The sequence below is a fragment of the Heterodontus francisci genome, chromosome 42, assembly GCF_036365525.1.
Source record: "Heterodontus francisci isolate sHetFra1 chromosome 42, sHetFra1.hap1, whole genome shotgun sequence".
In the NCBI taxonomy this organism is placed as follows: Eukaryota; Metazoa; Chordata; class Chondrichthyes; order Heterodontiformes; family Heterodontidae; genus Heterodontus; species Heterodontus francisci.
This window is the reverse complement of record NC_090412.1, coordinates 6,709,983-6,727,132: the sequence shown is the minus strand read 5'-3', so window position 1 is coordinate 6,727,132 and position 17,150 is coordinate 6,709,983. Positions and strand designations below refer to the sequence as shown.

The 17,150-nt window shown below is 43.5% G+C and overlaps 1 protein-coding gene across 11 annotated transcripts in view; it reads right to left on the bottom strand.

The window, feature by feature from the left end:
- The window catches only part of cdh23 (cadherin-related 23), a 658,884-nt gene that overhangs the window by 50,134 nt on the left and 591,600 nt on the right, over window positions 1–17,150 (bottom strand). For 9 of the 11 annotated variants that reach the window (XM_068020420.1, XM_068020419.1, XM_068020423.1 and 6 more), the window contains 9 exons: window positions 16,532–16,639; window positions 13,615–13,717; window positions 11,939–12,064; window positions 9,635–9,838; window positions 7,269–7,730; window positions 4,451–4,567; window positions 2,901–3,125; window positions 2,318–2,487; window positions 647–784 (listed from right to left, as the gene is read on the bottom strand). In XM_068020420.1, the coding sequence (XP_067876521.1) occupies window positions 647–784; window positions 2,318–2,487; window positions 2,901–3,125; window positions 4,451–4,567; window positions 7,269–7,730; window positions 9,635–9,838; window positions 11,939–12,064; window positions 13,615–13,717; window positions 16,532–16,639 (1,653 nt within the window). Of the gene's footprint in view, window positions 1–646; window positions 785–2,317; window positions 2,488–2,900; window positions 3,126–4,450; window positions 4,568–7,268; window positions 7,731–9,634; window positions 9,839–11,938; window positions 12,065–13,614; window positions 13,718–13,864; window positions 13,946–16,531; window positions 16,640–17,150 lie in introns of those variants that run through there. The other 2 variants (XM_068020425.1, XM_068020429.1) reach the window with 2 other exon arrangements.

Below are 17,150 nucleotides of genomic sequence, written 5' to 3'. Positions count from 1 at the left end.
CCATGGTCATTTATCCTGCTCTTAGCCCACAAGTGGAATGGGGTATAAATGGAAGCATGGACTGGTTGGGCCGAATGGCCTGTTTCTGTACTGTATATTCTGCGTCACTCATAGGTAAAATGAGATTATTGAGCTCAATGTCCCACGTTGCCTTGGGGAGGGGGGGGGTCGCGGGGATGTTAGTACAGTACTGTGACCGAAACATGACCACAACACATCGGGGGAGGTAAACTGTTGGTGCACATGGGGGCTACATTACCAACAGCTCAGAATGAGCTCATGAATTCATATCCATAATTGTGAGGTTAAGATTGCTTCAGTTTGCTATGCATTGGTTATATTGTTTCTGACGTTGGCTGCTTCAACACAATTGTGAAAGCACATTTACAATTTCACAAGAGAGAGCAATTGGGGAAGTCTTCCAGCAGTGATGATGAGATTGCTGATACACAGAGGGTTGGAACAGCACTGCCCATGTACCTCCACCACACTGACTACAGCTGTTCAAGAAAGCCACGCACCAGCACCTTCTCAAGGGTATTTAGAAATGGGCAATAAAAACTGAACTCACTAGTGACTCCCATATCCCCAGAATGATTTTTTTTTCTAAAAGATCGTTTTAAATGCTTTATAAAATGGACCCTACCGATGTGGGACTGATTCCAAACCGGCCCTCTCCATCCACAAGGCTGTATTCAATCTGGGAAAATCTGTCATTATCTGCATCCTCGGCACTAACTTGGAGAATCACCGTGCCCAAGGAGACATCTTCGAATACTGGCTTCTGTATCAGCGCGCAGGTCAGAGGAAGAGAAGTTAATTAGAGCCAACATCCGACACAACAGCAGCACGAGATTGCGGGTGAACAATCGGAAGCTACAAACATCAGCAAAGGTCCATCTTACCCTGAGATGATGATTCTTTGCCAGTTGTGTGGTAGCAGTTACTGGTTGTATGGTGGTACAGGAAATGCCAAGCATACACAGTGAGGAGCCAGAGAGTGCGATTCCCATTCTACGGGCTGGATTTTAAAAGCCCGTTGCTGATTTTAGTGGCGTGCTCAAGAAGTGACGATCTGCACACGCCAAAGAGCCACTGAAATCTCAAGCGCGGCAGCTCATTTAAATGGCTGGTGTGACCGCACCCCCTCCCCAATCTTGTGCAGGGGAGTGGGGGGGGGCTGTCCATCCCTGCCCGACAATGGCATCAGCTGCCTGTGCACAGGCTCAGGTGCCATTTTTTAAAGGGCTGCCAGCCCTGCCGACATATTTAAATTTTTAAAGAAATATCCCCCCAAAATTAAATGAATAAATTTCTAACGTCCCTTTCCCACCCTCCCCAATAACTAATTGCCCTTCCCCCCCCACAAAACACTTAACCTTTAAATGTGACTTCTCCCCCGCGCTCCCTCCCCCCCCAGACTGCACACAATTTGAACTTCAACCCTTCCCACCATCCCCTACACCCATTACGTGTATTAGAGCCTCTTCCAAACGCCCCCCCACCCCCCAACACTGAAAATCTTACCCTCCTCCCCACCAGTGTCACGGTCGGGGAATGGAAGGCGTGGGAGTGCCGTCCACCGTGTTGAAGATCATGGTGGGCCCTCGGGATTCCAGGTGTGTGTATTGTAATTTATCCATTCACTTGATTAACATATGTTAAGTAGTTTCACGTCACCCAGCGGTGGGGGCCGCCACGGAGCCTTGCCGCTGCAGGGGAGGATCGGGCCGGGCCCTACCAGCATCGAGGTCTGTGGCAGGCCTCAACTAGAGCCATCTTCAGGCCCACCCCACCCCCTCCGCCATAGATCACAATGTCGAGGGCTTGGTAACATCCAGCCCGAGTGGCCGATCCATTCTGACTTCAATAGCCGGGAGGGATGGCTGCTGATTCACTATAATTCATTTTACGCTATCGCACAAAGTCAAGATCTACGTCACAGGGTGCACTGTGGATCAGAGATATCGTATGGCTGCAGTGTCTAGAACTAGGGGTCATGGTCTCAGGGTATGGGGTCAACCATTTAGGACTGAGATGAGAAGTCTTTTCACTCACCTCTACTCCAGAGGACTGTGGATATTCAGTCGATGAGCATATTTAAGGCAGAGGTCGATAGATTTTGGGCACTGGGGGAAACAAGGGACATGGGGATAGGGCAGGAAAGTGGAGTTCAGCCATGATTGTACTGAATGGCACAGCAGGCTCGAGGGGCCGAATGGCCTACTCCTGCTCCTTGCACACCACAGATTGGTCATGAGTTACATCTTCTAGCATCCGGAGCTACTCACTGTCCATTATGGGATGGCACAGTTACCTGGTAGGAAGACTGCACAAAGACAGGGTTGTTATCATTGACGTCCTTGATCTGTAAATAAACCGGAACCTCTACAGATCGAGGTGGCGATCCGTGATCCACTGCTCGCACTGTGAAATTCAGCCACTGAACCTCTTCGTAATCCACTGTCCGGCTTGCAACTATTTTCCCTGCGGGGAGAAGTGGGAATGGGACGGAGTGGGGGAGTGTACGAGGTGAGGGAGGGGGTGGGTAGAGGGTGTGGAAAGAGTGTTTATTAAAGATAATTGCTCACATAACATCAGCTCTGCAGTGCATCAATCCCAGCTGGTGCTTAAACCATAAGCTTTCAAACTACTTCTATGCTGGATCCCAGTAAATATTGACAGAGTCAATGGGATCTCTGCAGATATCGATGTACTCATATATCCAAGTTTAAAGATGACACCAAGTTTGGCAGCAGTAAAATAGGGTAGGTGGGAGCAGGAAGATGGAAAAGGACATTGACAGATTAAGTGAGTGGACAAAACTGTGACAGATGGTGTTCATTGATGGGAAGTGTGCTGACATCGAAGATTGATAGAACTTTCTCCCCTATGCTCACCTGCTGCAGGATCCTCCAGTCTGATGTAATCCCCGGGAGGAAGGTTCAGGAGCTCGTAGTTGATCAGTCCATTGGGGCCTTTATCAGGATCTACGGCTGATACAGAGAGCAGCGTTGTCCCGGCTATTGCCCCTTCCAGAATCCTTTCAGTGAAAATATTCACGCCAAATGGTCTGAAGCGGGGAGGATTGTCATTAACATCCAGGACATTCACTGTCAGCTTTGCTGAAATAGTCCAAAGAAATATATAGATTTAAATAAGATTAATAATTCTGTTAAAGGAATCAAGGGATTTGGGGAAGGGATGGGAAAGAGGAGTTGATATCAGCCATGATCTTACTGAATGGCAGAGAAGGCTTGAAGGACTGTACGACCTACTCCTATTCCAATTTCTGATGTTCTCCCCATTCCCCCAATCTCACGGTATCACACCCAATCCCCATAGTCAAGCGTTAGGTGATAAACTTCCTGATTTCAGTCCTGAACTTGCTTTCCACCGTACAGAACTAACATACAGTCCAACACATCCAACTGCTCCTTAAATAATCACAGGGCTATCCTCTCTACAATCCTCCTTGAAAGTCCATTTTAATTATTGATTGCTCTTTACGTAATGAACTTCCTGACTTCATTCCTAAAACTGTCTCGCACCAGTTGGATTCTGAGCCTCTTGGCGCTCATGTGATGGCGACGCTCCAATTTACCTTTGCGATAATCTCCACCATTTACCTTTCACCTTTCGAGATGCAAAAGCCCAAATTTCTAGTTCTTTCTCTTAATTTAGTCATTTGGTTGCTACGGATCAGCCCTAAGACTGTTCTCTGCACCATCTCCAGGACTTGAAGCCTTCCCTTGTGTCTTAAATATATGAGATTCGATTCTGTCATACCTGAAAGACTAGAGGGAGGCTTGTTCCAAAGAATCTATGTTTATTATAAATATTAAAGAAATTCCAACCCAGCATAAAGAATTTCAATTGCAGTGGCTGTAATTAAACAGTTAAACATACAACCTGACTAATAACACAAGGTTCCAGGTGATCAATCTCGTAGGGTCTTACCTGTAGCATTTCCAATTTGCTTCAAGAATATTCTAACATCTAACCTCCGAGCTCTGGCTTATATAATTTGAACATCCTTGAATAGGACTTCCTATCAATAATGTCGGTTATCTCTCGCCTAGCAACTATCTGTTCTACTCCTATCTCCACGTTGATAACACCATACCTAACCTCCATAAAACATAAGATAACAAGAATGTCAGCATGCCTCCTCAATTCACCAAGGACATAGCTGATTACACAAGACCTCAATCAGCAGTCGTCTAACTAAGCTACAATATTTATATAGAAAGTACTTTTCTAACAGGAAAGTTTTATTCTTTAAACGCAAAGTTTTATTCTAAAATAGTAGCTGTCATCATCTACAGAAGCATTTCACTTCCATAGCTAAACTGGACAGAGTATTGATCAGGAATTGAGAGATGTCACATCCTACCTAAACAGTGCTGTCCTGGAGTGGCTACTTTTAAATTGAATGAGAAAATCTTACCATTGGGAACACTGACAGAATGTCTGATTACATCACTAGCATTGTCATGTACTGATATAGTGAGTTCGTAGACAGCTACCAGCTCCCGATTCAAAGGGGTTCTTACAAACACAGCACCTGGACAAGAAATAGCAAGCTTGTTAGTTGGAAAAATGTTCCCTGGACTTAGAGCGAAGTTTGCAATCACTGAATGTTGTGTAAGTAACAGTGTTTATTCTTTCCTTCCTTGGGAAGGAGGCTTATCATTGTGATGGATGATCTGGACGCAAAGAGGATTTAATCCAACGTTCAAAAATAGACGCTGGTACAAGAATCCAAAATCGCCCTCTCTCTCTGGGCAGTCTTCATTATTTTTGAACTAGCTTGCTTGGATTTCCTATCACAGGATTATTCATTTTTAAAACTGCACTGACCATGTAAACCTCAAATACGTCAAGAACAGATTATTTGAATAATACCAAGTGGGCATTAGATGCAGCTCAGAAATAGTCCATGGAGTTAACAGCTCTAAGGGGTCAACAGGTCAACCAGCACAAAGGAAAATTTGCGCACCAAATTAAAATCGCGCCATTTTATCACCCTTCTCCTTCAGAGGTTTTGTTGGATCAAGCTCCCTCTATGCTGCCTTAAATGCCTCTCGCAAGGAGAACCCATTGCTGCTTCAGTGTATCGCTATTCATTGGTTAAAACACATACACCCTCTTGGTTTTCATAATGACCCAGAAATTGCTGGAGTGAAGCATCTCGATGGGTGCCCTGTCAGTTAACTTTTCTCTCTCGCCAATGGTTAGCTACGGGTTTGTAGCATATGGGGTAAGAAGCTGATTTTAGCCTCAATTTGGTGGGGGAGGGTATCAGTCACGATGTTATTAAGTGGTGCAGCAGGTTTGAGGGACAGTATGTCCTGCTCCTGTTTCCAAGTACTACCAAGAAACAGGGCAATAACTATCAGAATAAAGAAGCAAAGAACTGACATTTATATAGAGCCTTTCAGGACTCCCCGAAGTGTTTTACAGCCATTGAAGTAGTTTTTAAAGCATTCATCAGTCACTAAAAATCTATACATAATCCTCACCAATAGATTACTGCAGTAATTCTACAAAACCAGTGATGAAGTTCTAAAATTAATAAACCACCTAAACTTTTAGTTCAAAGGCTGTACCTACCTTTGTCATCAGCCCGAGCTTCCTAACGTCACCAGTACAATGTAATGCTGGCACAAGGGAAACCTGAGTTAGATAATGCCAGGCACTTTGCACGAAAGTGGTCCTTTATTATATTGGACAAAGGGTCTGAGAGTGGAGAACTGCAATGTTTGAAGGGCAAAAGGTAACATGCTCTGTGGAGTCTAGGGGATGGGTAGGACTATAGAACCATATTATGAATAGATGGGGGGGTGGGGGGGCGGGGGTTTAAGGCTTTGAAAAATGCCACATTCTATCAAGGATATTGAAATGTCCAAAAGGACACCAAGGAAGCTGGTGCAACCAGAACAGGTCCACCAGAGTATCAGAATTGAGGGATGTCCCTTTAATACCAGTAAGTGCTGTGAGTCAATAGTGAGAAAACTACCTCAAATGCCCATTTAGTCTCCTGCACCTGTTTTATACTTAATTCCCTGATGCTTTTGTAAAACCAAAGTATATTGGGCACCTCTGCTTTATTGCGAAAATTTCAATATGTAAACGTGATCTTTATTCTCAAGAGTAAAGGGATTGCTCCACTCCACCTGCCCACTGCAGGCAGATCTTTGAATCATTACATCTTTGGTCATTAAGCTGTCCATTCATTTCTCTCCCCCTTGCAAAACCTTCAAAAGCATTCTTCTGAGGGCAGGATACAGAGGCTAGCTGTAGGGACCACCCAAGTTACAGTCCCTCTGGAATCTGACACTCTTTCTGATCCTTTGATTAAATAGGGGGAAATGATGTGGATGAAAGCTACATGTTAGCAGGTGGCGTTGCCCATAGTTGATGCAGAGTGAGTAGCCCTGTTGACTGAGGTGCTCTTGCTGTGTTCATGGAACAGGCAGTTTAATTGCTTCAGTTCCTTGCATATCACTGATGGCAAATTCTTATACCAATTAGTGAGTGCGGTACCAGCGTGAATATCGAATCACATTCCTGCAAGACCCCAGATCTTAGTTGGTACAATAAGCCCAAGATATACCAGAACTAGAATCTAGAACTATGGTCATAGTCGCAGCACAAAGGGTCGATGAGTTAGGACTGAGATGTGGAGAATTTCTTCACTCAGAGGGTGGTGAATCTTTGGAATTCTCTACCCCAGAGGGTTGTGGATGCTCAGTCGTTGAGTATATTCAAGACTGAGATCGATAGATTTTTGAATACTAAGGGAATCAAGAGGTATGGGGAATGGGCGGGAAAGTGGATTTGAGGTAGAAGTTCAGCCATGAGCTTATTAATGATACAGCATGCTTGAGGGGCCGAGTGGCCTACTCCTGCTCCTCGTTTTTATGTTGTGAACTTCTTTGATGGAATAGAAACTCTTGAAACAAACAACTGGAGCATGAATCATGTTTCCATACTCCTGTGGAATGAGAAATGGGTAGTTGAACCAGGAGTGAGCACTCCAGAAGCTTGGCAGAAGTGAAATATAATCAAAAGGAACTACAGCTCCCTTTGCCAGGGGACGAAGACCAGACAGCAGCACAATCACAATCAGTTGACCTATCACCAATGAATCAGACTTCTCTTCATTACCAGTCCAGCAAACTGATACTTAAAGCAAAAGAAAGACTTGACGTTTTTAACAATTGTTGTGGGTTTTTTTTGGCAAGCCTGTGTTTAAGATTTACCTGTCTGAAAATTGATGTCAAAGGCCCTTTGCTGTTGTTGTACCTCTTCATCTGTGTCATCTTTAGCAACAAGCTCGATGATGTAATACTCCAGCTGGGGGTTGAGGTCCCGATCTGTAGCTGTAATGTTTGCTATGGTGGCACCAACAGTCACCGACTCACTGATGCTTACAGTCTGGACAGGGTTAATAAACTCGGGTCTGCAATCGTTAATATCATCAATTACAATATTCACAGTAGCACTTGCTGACAATGATGGGGTACCATGATCCATTGCTACCACAGTGAGTGCGTAGGAGCCTCTTTCCTCTCGGTCTACAGTTACTCCATTGGCCACTTTGATAACTCCACGGCGGGGGTCAATGATAAACTTATCCTGGGCACCTCCCTCTATTCGGTAGCTCAGTTGCTGGTTCAGACCAACATCTGCATCTGTGGCTGTTACCTGGCCAACACTAAAACCTACAACACAAAAAGGTACTGCAATGTATCTGTCTTCTCAGACCAAGGAAAATTCTCTCACAAGAAACTGGTTTCTCGCGTTTGGATTTTTACGAGAAAATGCAATTCTTTTATTTGTTTCTGTCAATCCCACTATCTTAAAAGAAGACCCTATTTCCAGTTTATGTAAGAATAATTGTCCTAAGAAGGATTATATATAGGAATCCCAATGCAGTTATGTCATTGTCAGATGGAATATGGGCCTGTATCATTGACTCCTCACATGCTGATTACTGCTCAAAGCTGTGCTCCAATTAGGAAGTTCTGAGCAAAGGTTCCCCACTCACAAACAGCAAAAGACAGTAAATTAGACAGACCGGAGGCCCACTTTCCTAACTCTGATCAGCTGGTCTCAAAGTGACATTCAAGGCTTGGAGTCAGAGGACCTTCGTACCGTCTCAGCCAATGACGGCGGTTGGCACAGGGGAAACTGAAGGAAGATTGGATGGTGCGGGGGAATTCTATCCAACTTTGGATCTGTAGGAGCCCATAGTCTTCTGTAAGTCACCATTCTCAGGTGTTTGCCTAGGCAGTGAATGCAAGCAGGATAAGAGATGGGCATTGATGCTGTCCCATTCAGGAATGGAAATCCTGGTCATATCTTCCAGTCAGCCCAGGGATGCTGAAAGTTGATTGTAGCTTTGCCAGTAACACTCTAGACAATACCAGCAGACTCAGGAACCAAACCGGGACCTTTGCAATCTGTCTCACTCCGTGCTGCATCTTGCAGTGAATTTGGCCACTCAATCATAAGAGCTGAAAATAATTTTGTGTGTGTGGTTTGCATGAGGAAGACTGTTTTGCAAGATTTAGCATAAGATATTGGATGGCACTTCTACTTCGAGATGTTGAGTGACCGCAAATGCACATATTTTTAAAGATTTAGAGGAAAAGAACACTGAACTTAAACCAAGACAAAAAAAAAATGAGTATTGTACAGATAATGTTCAACCCCCTGAGCCTGGTGCCAATGAGCATGTGTTCTGTTGTTTTCCTTCCCTTTTCTTGTGTTTCACATAAGCAATGCTAGAAAAGAAAATGGAACACATTCCCACTTTTGGAGCTAGTACAAGGATCAAGTGCTTCCTAGTCGCATCAACATTGCCAATTGCTAACCAAACAGCCCTCTGCACTGTATTACACAAACCGGACATGTCCTGTACCTTCCTTTTTGTGACCTCTTTGATTCAGACTCCCAATTTTTTGTGCTGAATTACAGGCTGAATTAGAATGATTATCACAGGGAACCAGGTGGAGATTTTCCAAATTAATTTCATTTGGGATCCTTACAGCCAGCAAAGAGGTGTACATCCCATCAGTCTGGCCAGACTTAGATCCAGCTCCCAGATATCATGGAGCCATTAGCCACCCAAACCTTCAGCAAGGAGATTTTAAAAGAACGATGCTGCTTTATGCTCCAAGAGGGTGGGGTGGACCATTTGTGAGCTTTTACCATGAGCTTTGCAATGTGTCAGATGCGAGTGTTTGATAGCTCAGTCCATGATTGCAAGTGCCACTGTTCACATTAGGCAGCAATATTAAATAAACCAAACTAGAGAAGAAAACAGAGGATACAGGTGCAAGGATAAATAGGAGAAAGTGGGATGGGGAAAGGGAAGGAAGAGGATTATAGCCTGCCAATTTTCTAGTAGCATCAAGGAATCACTCAAAGAGTGTCCAAACACAAAGGACATTTGAGACATTCTGCCTTGTCCCATGCAATATTTGCCCAACTGAGTACACATTGAATGTGGGGAATTTCTAGCTCTCCAAACTATTGCTTCCAAGCTATCTGACATTTGTCTATCTAGCAACAGCAGTTAACAGTTCATTGACATTTATGACCCGATAATAACTTATTTCACCTGAGGGGCTGTTTTCCTGAACGTGGACTGTCAATAAAGGAGAGGTGAAGACTGGCCTGTTGTCATTTTGATCCAGGACTGCTACTACAAGCCCAGCCACACTCTTCAGTAGACCAATGTCTTCTGCTATCAAGGTGAACTCCAGACTTGCGGTGGGTAATGACTCCCTGTCAATGATATTTCCTGGTGCCACAGAAACAATCCCTGGAAAATGTTTCAAGGACAAAATCATCAAATGCATTAATTAAACTCATCACATTCGTCTGAGATAGATAAGATCATCATACAAAATCTCAGCAAAACCAGGAGGCAAATAAAAAACAATTCCACTTCCAAAATGCAATATATTTTAGTGAATATTCTGCTCTAATTGTTAAGAAGTTGCGCCATCTTAACTGTTTCCTCACAAAGTACAGTCCATTCATCCATATACTTCATACTTCTTTGGAATCTACAATCCCACCTCTTGAACAAACAGAAGTTCTGGCCTCCTTCCTTTTCAAAGGATTTCTCAGTGTGCATGTTCCTGGCATCAGTCCTCAACTTGCCTTGAACTAGGTTGTGGCTTTGTTCCTTTGTCCAGCAGTCGACAGCTCCAGATTTGCTTAGTTTCTCATCAGCCTCAATAAAGTCTCCTGTTATTGGCCTCTTTTCAAGGCTGAGTTTTTCTTTAAATCCCACCCATATAAACCAAACCTCCCCAACGCACATCCTAGGGAATTTCCCTTCACTGCACAGTCTCTTCTGCTTGGACTTTTACTACTGGAAAACTAACCAAATGTAACTTTTCTTTTGATGCAATATTTTTGTTGGGATGGAGTGTTGGAATGACCCAATGTTTAGGGTCCTGAACATAACACCCAATGGTCATATGCCCACTGAGGTTCAAATCCCTGAAGATTTTAGCTCTGCCTTTGAACGATTGAGAACCATGTTGGAAGCTGGAATTCAATTTCCTGATGGGGCACAGAAATCCATTGAGGGGGGGTATGAATCACAGAAGAATAGAATACAGACGAGTACTTTTCAAACTTTGGTGTAGCCACATGGCCTCTTCCAGACCTGCATAATCCTTTGATCCTAACTGGGCCTGGGTGTGGAGTTTCCAACAGAAACTGAGTGTGAAATGGAGAAGTTATACATTTTGGCAGCAGGAATAAAGAGAGGCAAAATATACTTAATGGCACAGTTCTAAAGAGTGTGCAGGAACAGAGGGACCTGGGAGCGCATGTGCATCGATCTTTGACGATGGTAGACATATTGAGAGAGTGGTTAGTAAAGCATATGGGATCTTGGGCTTCATAAATAGAGGCACTGAGTACAAAAGCAGGGAAGTCATGCCGAACCTTTATAAAGCCCTCGTTAGGCCCCAACTGGAGTATTGTGTCCAGTTCTGGTCGCCACACTTTAGGAAGGATGTGAGGGTCCTTGAGAGAGTGCAGAGGAGATTTACCAGAATGGTTCCAGGATTGGAGGATTTTAGTTAAAAGGTTAGGTTGGAAAAGTCGAGTTTGTTGTCCTTGAAACAAAGGAGATTGAGGGGAGATTTATTAGAAGTGTTCAAGATTATATCAGGCTTAGATAAGTTAGACAAGGAAATGCTGTTCCATTAACAAATGGTACAAGGACGAGGGGACACAGATTAAAGTTGTGGCCAAAAGATGCAGGGGGAATGAGGAAGCACTTTCTTTTTTACACAGCGGGTGGTAATGACCTGGAACTCGCTGCCCACAAGGGTGGTGGAAGTGGAGAAGATCAATGACTTCAAGAGGAAGTTGGGTGGTCACCTAAGAGAAATGGTCTTGCAGGGCTACGGGGATCGAGCCGGGGAGTGGGGCTGACTGCATAGTTCCGTGGAGAGCTGGCATGGACTTGATGGCTGAATGGCCTCCTTCTGTGCTGTAAATGACTATGACTCTATGAAACTCAAAGGGGTCGATCTTGGTCTTGTGCCAGAGTAAAACGGCCGATAGCAAGTCATCAGTCTGTTTTCCATCTGTCTCCAATATTTTTTTATTTCCATTGACCTGTTGGAGATGCTGTCCTTTGCACGAGATAGTAAACACAGATTAAACTCTCTGATGGTCCCTCAGCTAATGCTGCCTGAAAGAGATTGCCTAGTCATTTGTCTCATTGCTGTTTGCAAGCAAACTGACTGCCACATTTGTCCTTTTAACAGTCAGTAGGCTTCAGAATAATTTCCTAGATGTAAAATACTTGAAGATATTTCTTCAGGATGTGTTGAGCACTATTGAACAAAAATCTTCCTTTCTCGCTCTGTATAACAGAAGGGGGATAACTCACCGGTGTTTCTGTCCACAGTGAACAATTCAGTCCAGTTACCCTGTAATCGATAACTGACCACAGCATTTGGTCCTTCATCATTATCGAAGGCTAAAATGGGCCCATTTGTCACTGTGATTTGTTTACCTAGAGATGAAACAACGAGTTAAGATGCTTTGGTTTCAGTCAGTGACACATTAACTTTTAAACAGTTATGTTTTGGACGACTAGTCATATCTTTGAAACCAATTCTTAGGATAATAGCATGGGCAAGTAGGATAGAGCTTCAAGTCTTGGGTTTCCCTTTGTTTGAATCTGTCCATTTGCAGAGTTCCTTCACGAGGTAGATAATTACTTGGACCCCATGTTCAGCTGTGGCTCAGTGGGTAGCACACTCTTGCCTCTAAGTTAGAAGGTTGTGGGTTCAAACCCCACTCCAGAGACTTGGGTAAAGAATCTATGCCAACGCCTCAATGCAGAACTAGAGAATAGCATATCCACTGATGCTAGTTCAGGGGTTAATTTTGGCCAGCACTCTCCTGCTCTTCAAAATGGAACCAACATTGCTGGAATCTTCCTATCCCTTGGCTGCACTGTTAGAGGTTCTGCAAGGTCCTGTCTCAGGTGGACTGAAAAGATCCTATGGTACTAATCTGAAGAGATGCAGTGTTCTCCCCAGTGTACTAGCTGATATTTATCCACCTCAACCAACATCACTAGGACAGATTATCTGGTCATTATCAGATTGCTGTTTGTGGGATCTTGCTGTCCACGTTTCCTACAACGCTGACTATCCTTCAAAAAGCACTTCATTGGCTGTAAAACGTTTCGCGATGCCCCGAGGACGTAAAAGGTGCTATATAAATGCAAGTCTTTCCTGTTAGGAAAAGAAGTAATTCTCTAACAGAAATGAAGCTTTGGCTGGTTTATGCTTGGGAGTTAGGAACAGGAGTAGGCCATTCAGCCCCTCAAACCTGTTCCGCCAATCAATCAGATCATGGCTGATCTGTATCCGAACTCCACTTATCCCCCTTGCCTCCATATTTCTTGACTAGGTAAAACCTATTGATCTCTGGTTTTAAATTATTTATCGAGCTAGCATCTATTGCTTTTTTTTTAAATGAGAGAGACTTCTACACTTTTACCACCTTTTACATGAAGAAGTATTTCCTAACTTCTCTCCTGAATTGACTGGTTCTGATTCTAAGGTTCTCTCCTCTAAAAGTGGAAAAGGTTTCTCTCTCATCAATTCCCTTTAAAATCCTAAAAACTTCAATCACACATTACAACACAGACTACACTTCATTGGCTGTAAAGTGATTTGGGAAATCCAGAGGTGGTGAAAGGCGTTAAAGAAATACAAGCCATTTTTTCTTTTCTCAATCAAATCACCCGTTAACCTTCCATATTTCAGGCTATGACAGGTCTAGTTTATGTAATCTTTCCTCATAACTTAACAGAAGTATCTGCAGCGGAGATTCTCGATGATCTTGATCCCACAAAATGCAGAATTAAATGGGGCAGAACTGAGCAGTAAGTATCACGTGTGCTCATAACCAATGAGGGAAAGCGCAGGATTGAAAATGTCAAGTGGGCTTTCGCTAAAGCTGTCTTGGAAGGCAATTTAATCTAAGTAAAAGTAGAGGAATTTTACTTCGAAGATTCAGTCTGCTCATTGCTTGCAACTACAGACCTACCTGCTTCAGGGTTCTCGGGAATTTCAGCTTGATATGACGTCTGGGTAAACAGGGGTCTATTATCATTTTCATCTGAGATGGAGATAGTCAGTAAGTCAGAATCCTGGCAAGACAGAGACAACATCCTGAACCCACATCCATGAACACGAAAAGACCAATCTCTTCAGACCTTGCTGAGAGTGAGTTTTATTTCCTTTTCAACTCCATCATTTCTTCCTCGGGCTCACGTGTTCCCGTACTCCGGAATTTCCTTCCTGAAGTCCCCGGTCTCACCACACCCTTCCGCACCTTCTAGCTACCCCACAAAACAAAGTTGAGTATAGGAACTTGCCTGTAAATAGATTTGAAGCAATCACTCAAAAGAGGTGGGGGAGGGGGTGATGAAATTGGACCCTGCTCTGTATTTTGGGCGTAGAACGTGGTCAAAAAGCTCCAATGCCATGCTTGACATAAGGTCATTCACCTCGAACATTAACGCTGTCTCCCTCGCTCTCCACAGATGCTGCCTCACCTGCTTCCAGCATTTTCTGTTCTCGTTACCAAATTCATGGCACTGTCTCCCAGTCTCAACACCATCCCTAGATTGGATTGGCTGATTTTTCAGGCACTCCTGGTGGTTGCCTAAAATAGATGCAAGGTCTCATATATGTAAATGAGGGGTCTTAATGCTTGTTTTAAGACTCCTCTCTTGAATTGCATGAGTGGAGCAGGTGCTGGGAAGCTATGGCTAAGCTGCAACAATGCGTTCGATGAGCAGCCAGGAGGAGGTTCCTTCCAGCTCTGCAGCAGTCCCGGGGATTGCTGCCACCCCACGATCCACCCCCTTCCTTTCTCACACTTCTTTCCCTGGGACTTACCTGAGGGCTATTACCATTCCGGCAACATACTGATTTTGAAATTCCCATCCTGGTTTTCAAATCCCTCCCCCCTTATCTCTATAATCTCCTCCAGCTCCACAACCCTCTGAGATATCTGGGCTCCTCTAATCCTGGCCTCTTGCATATCCCTGGTCTTAACTGCTCCAGCATTGGTGGCCACGCTTTCACTGCCTCGACCTAAACTCTGGAATTCCTTCCCTAAACCTCCCTGCCTCTCTCTCCTCCTTTAAGATTCTCATTAAAATCTACCTCTTTGACCAAGCTTTTGGTCACCTTCCATAATATCACCTTATGTGGCTCAGTGTCAAATTTTGTTTGATAACACTCATGTGAAGCACCATGAGATGTTTTACTATGGTAAAGGTACTATGTAAGTGAAAGTTATTGTTGGTCGAGGCCCAAAATTTATGCCTTGGGGCGATCTGTCTCCTGAGGTGCAACAGGTACCAACAGTTCACTCAATGTATTGAATATAGGTACGGGTGAAGTTCAGGTGCATGCTACCTGTGCATGGTTGGTTACGCACCCGAAAGTGAACCTTCTACTCCCAAATGTTTCTAGACCTGCACCATAGGACAGTCATTCTCCAGTTAAATACACACCAGCAGTGAAAATTCTCAGTAATTCACTGAAAAATACTCATTAATAATTTACCACGCATCAGGTGTGTATCACTGACACGGACACTCACAGTTCATTCCTGCACTGGATACAAAGCAACCACTTAAAATTAACAGAAAAATAGCAAATATCTTGGAATGAGTTCAAGGCAGGAATCCAAACTTGGGATTCAAATGTCTGATTGAAACAAATTAAGTTTTGATTTTGTGGCTTTTGAGGTCACTGGGCTCATCATACCAGGCTGGCTCCATATCAGATCGATCATTCCTAGGTATCATTATCCTGCTCTTTAATATCTTCCTACTTCTAGTGTTTATACAACTTGGATGGATTTTATATTCTAGGAAGACAAGAAACAGGAAGCGGCCATTTAGCCTCACTGACATGTTCTGCCATTCAATTAGATCATGACTGATCAGTTTCTCAATTTAATCTACTCTCCTTGGGTCCATACCTTTGCCTCGCAAAAAAAAAACCCAATTCAGATAATGTTTTGAGTCAAACATTTCCTCTACCTTACAAATGACTGGTATTTATTCCCCAATTTATGCTCCTTTGCTCCTGATTTACTGAAAAGTAGAAATAATCCTTTGCTTTTTACCCTTTCAAAATTTGGAAATTAGACTATTAGATTTCACCTGAACATTCTCTGCTCCGATGGAGGGAGTTTTTCAGATTTCTCCTCATAATTACAATCCCCAATCCCTGGTACTATTCCAGTAAATCAATATTGTATGTGATGTTTAAAGTGGTAAACAACCAGAAGTGAGTTGAGGAGACTTTTTTTGATGGAGTTGTTGTGATCTAGAATTCTTCGCATTAAGAGGTAGTGGGAGCAGATTCAATACCTTTCAAAAGGGAAATCAGATACATACTTGAACAGGGGAAAAAATGGCAGGGTTATGGGGAAACAGCAAAGGAGTGAGATCAATTAAATTGCTCTTTCAAAACTAAAACTAGGGGTCACAGTGTCAGGATAAGAGGTTGGCCATTTAGAACCAAGATGAGGAGAATTTTTTCACCGAGAGGGTTGTGAATCTTTGGTTTTTCTCTCGTCCAGAGATCTGTGGATGCTCAGTCATTGAATATATTCAAGGCTGATATTGATATATGTTTGGACCCTAAGTGAATCAAGGTATAGAGGGATAGGGCGAGAATGTGGAGTTGAGGTCATTTAGCCATGATCTTATCGAATGGTGCAGAAGGCTTGAGGGTGTACATGGCCTACTCCTGCTCCTATTTATTACGTTAGGTGCTAAACTCCTGCACTGTATCATTTTATGATTCCATATAAATATTAATATATACATCCTGGTGAAGTTTTACTAAAAAAACATGTTCTTCAATGTATCTCCAAATGCTAAGATGACATGGTCATTTGTAGCAACACTGTGTCCAATAGCGTTTAAAATAATTACTCTTCGAGCGTGTCTTGGGTTTTCCGGGTTGTCTTTGACTGTGATGGTGAGTCGATATTCAGCAGTCTGTTCCCTGTCCAATGGTCTGTTCACGTAGATGACGCCAAACTGTAACGCAAATCACAGGAGACATTAACATGAGCAAGGAATCACAAATAAATTCAGATACCCATGCAAAAAGCATTTCTAATCACACAGCAGTGAGGATGCATTTTGGCAGAGGGGATAGGGAGAGACAATATACACTTACTGGCACAGTTCTAAAGAGCGTGCATGGACAGAGGGCCTTGGGTTCATGTGCATCGATCGTTTAAGGTGGCAGGACATATTAGACAGTAGTTAGCAAAGTATGTGGGATCTTGGGCTTCATAAATAGAGGTATTGAGTACAAAAGCAAGGAGGTTATGCTGAACATTTTTAAAGCTCTGGTTAGTCCCCAACTAGAGACAGCAACTGGAGTATTGCATCCAGTTCTGGTCATCACACTTTAGGAAGGATGTAAACGTCCTTGAGAGGGCGCAGAGGAGATTTACCAGAATGGTTCCAGGGATGAGGGAGTTTAGTTACAACGTGAGGTTGGAGAAGCTGGAGTTATCCTCCTTGGAGAAAGGAGAATGAG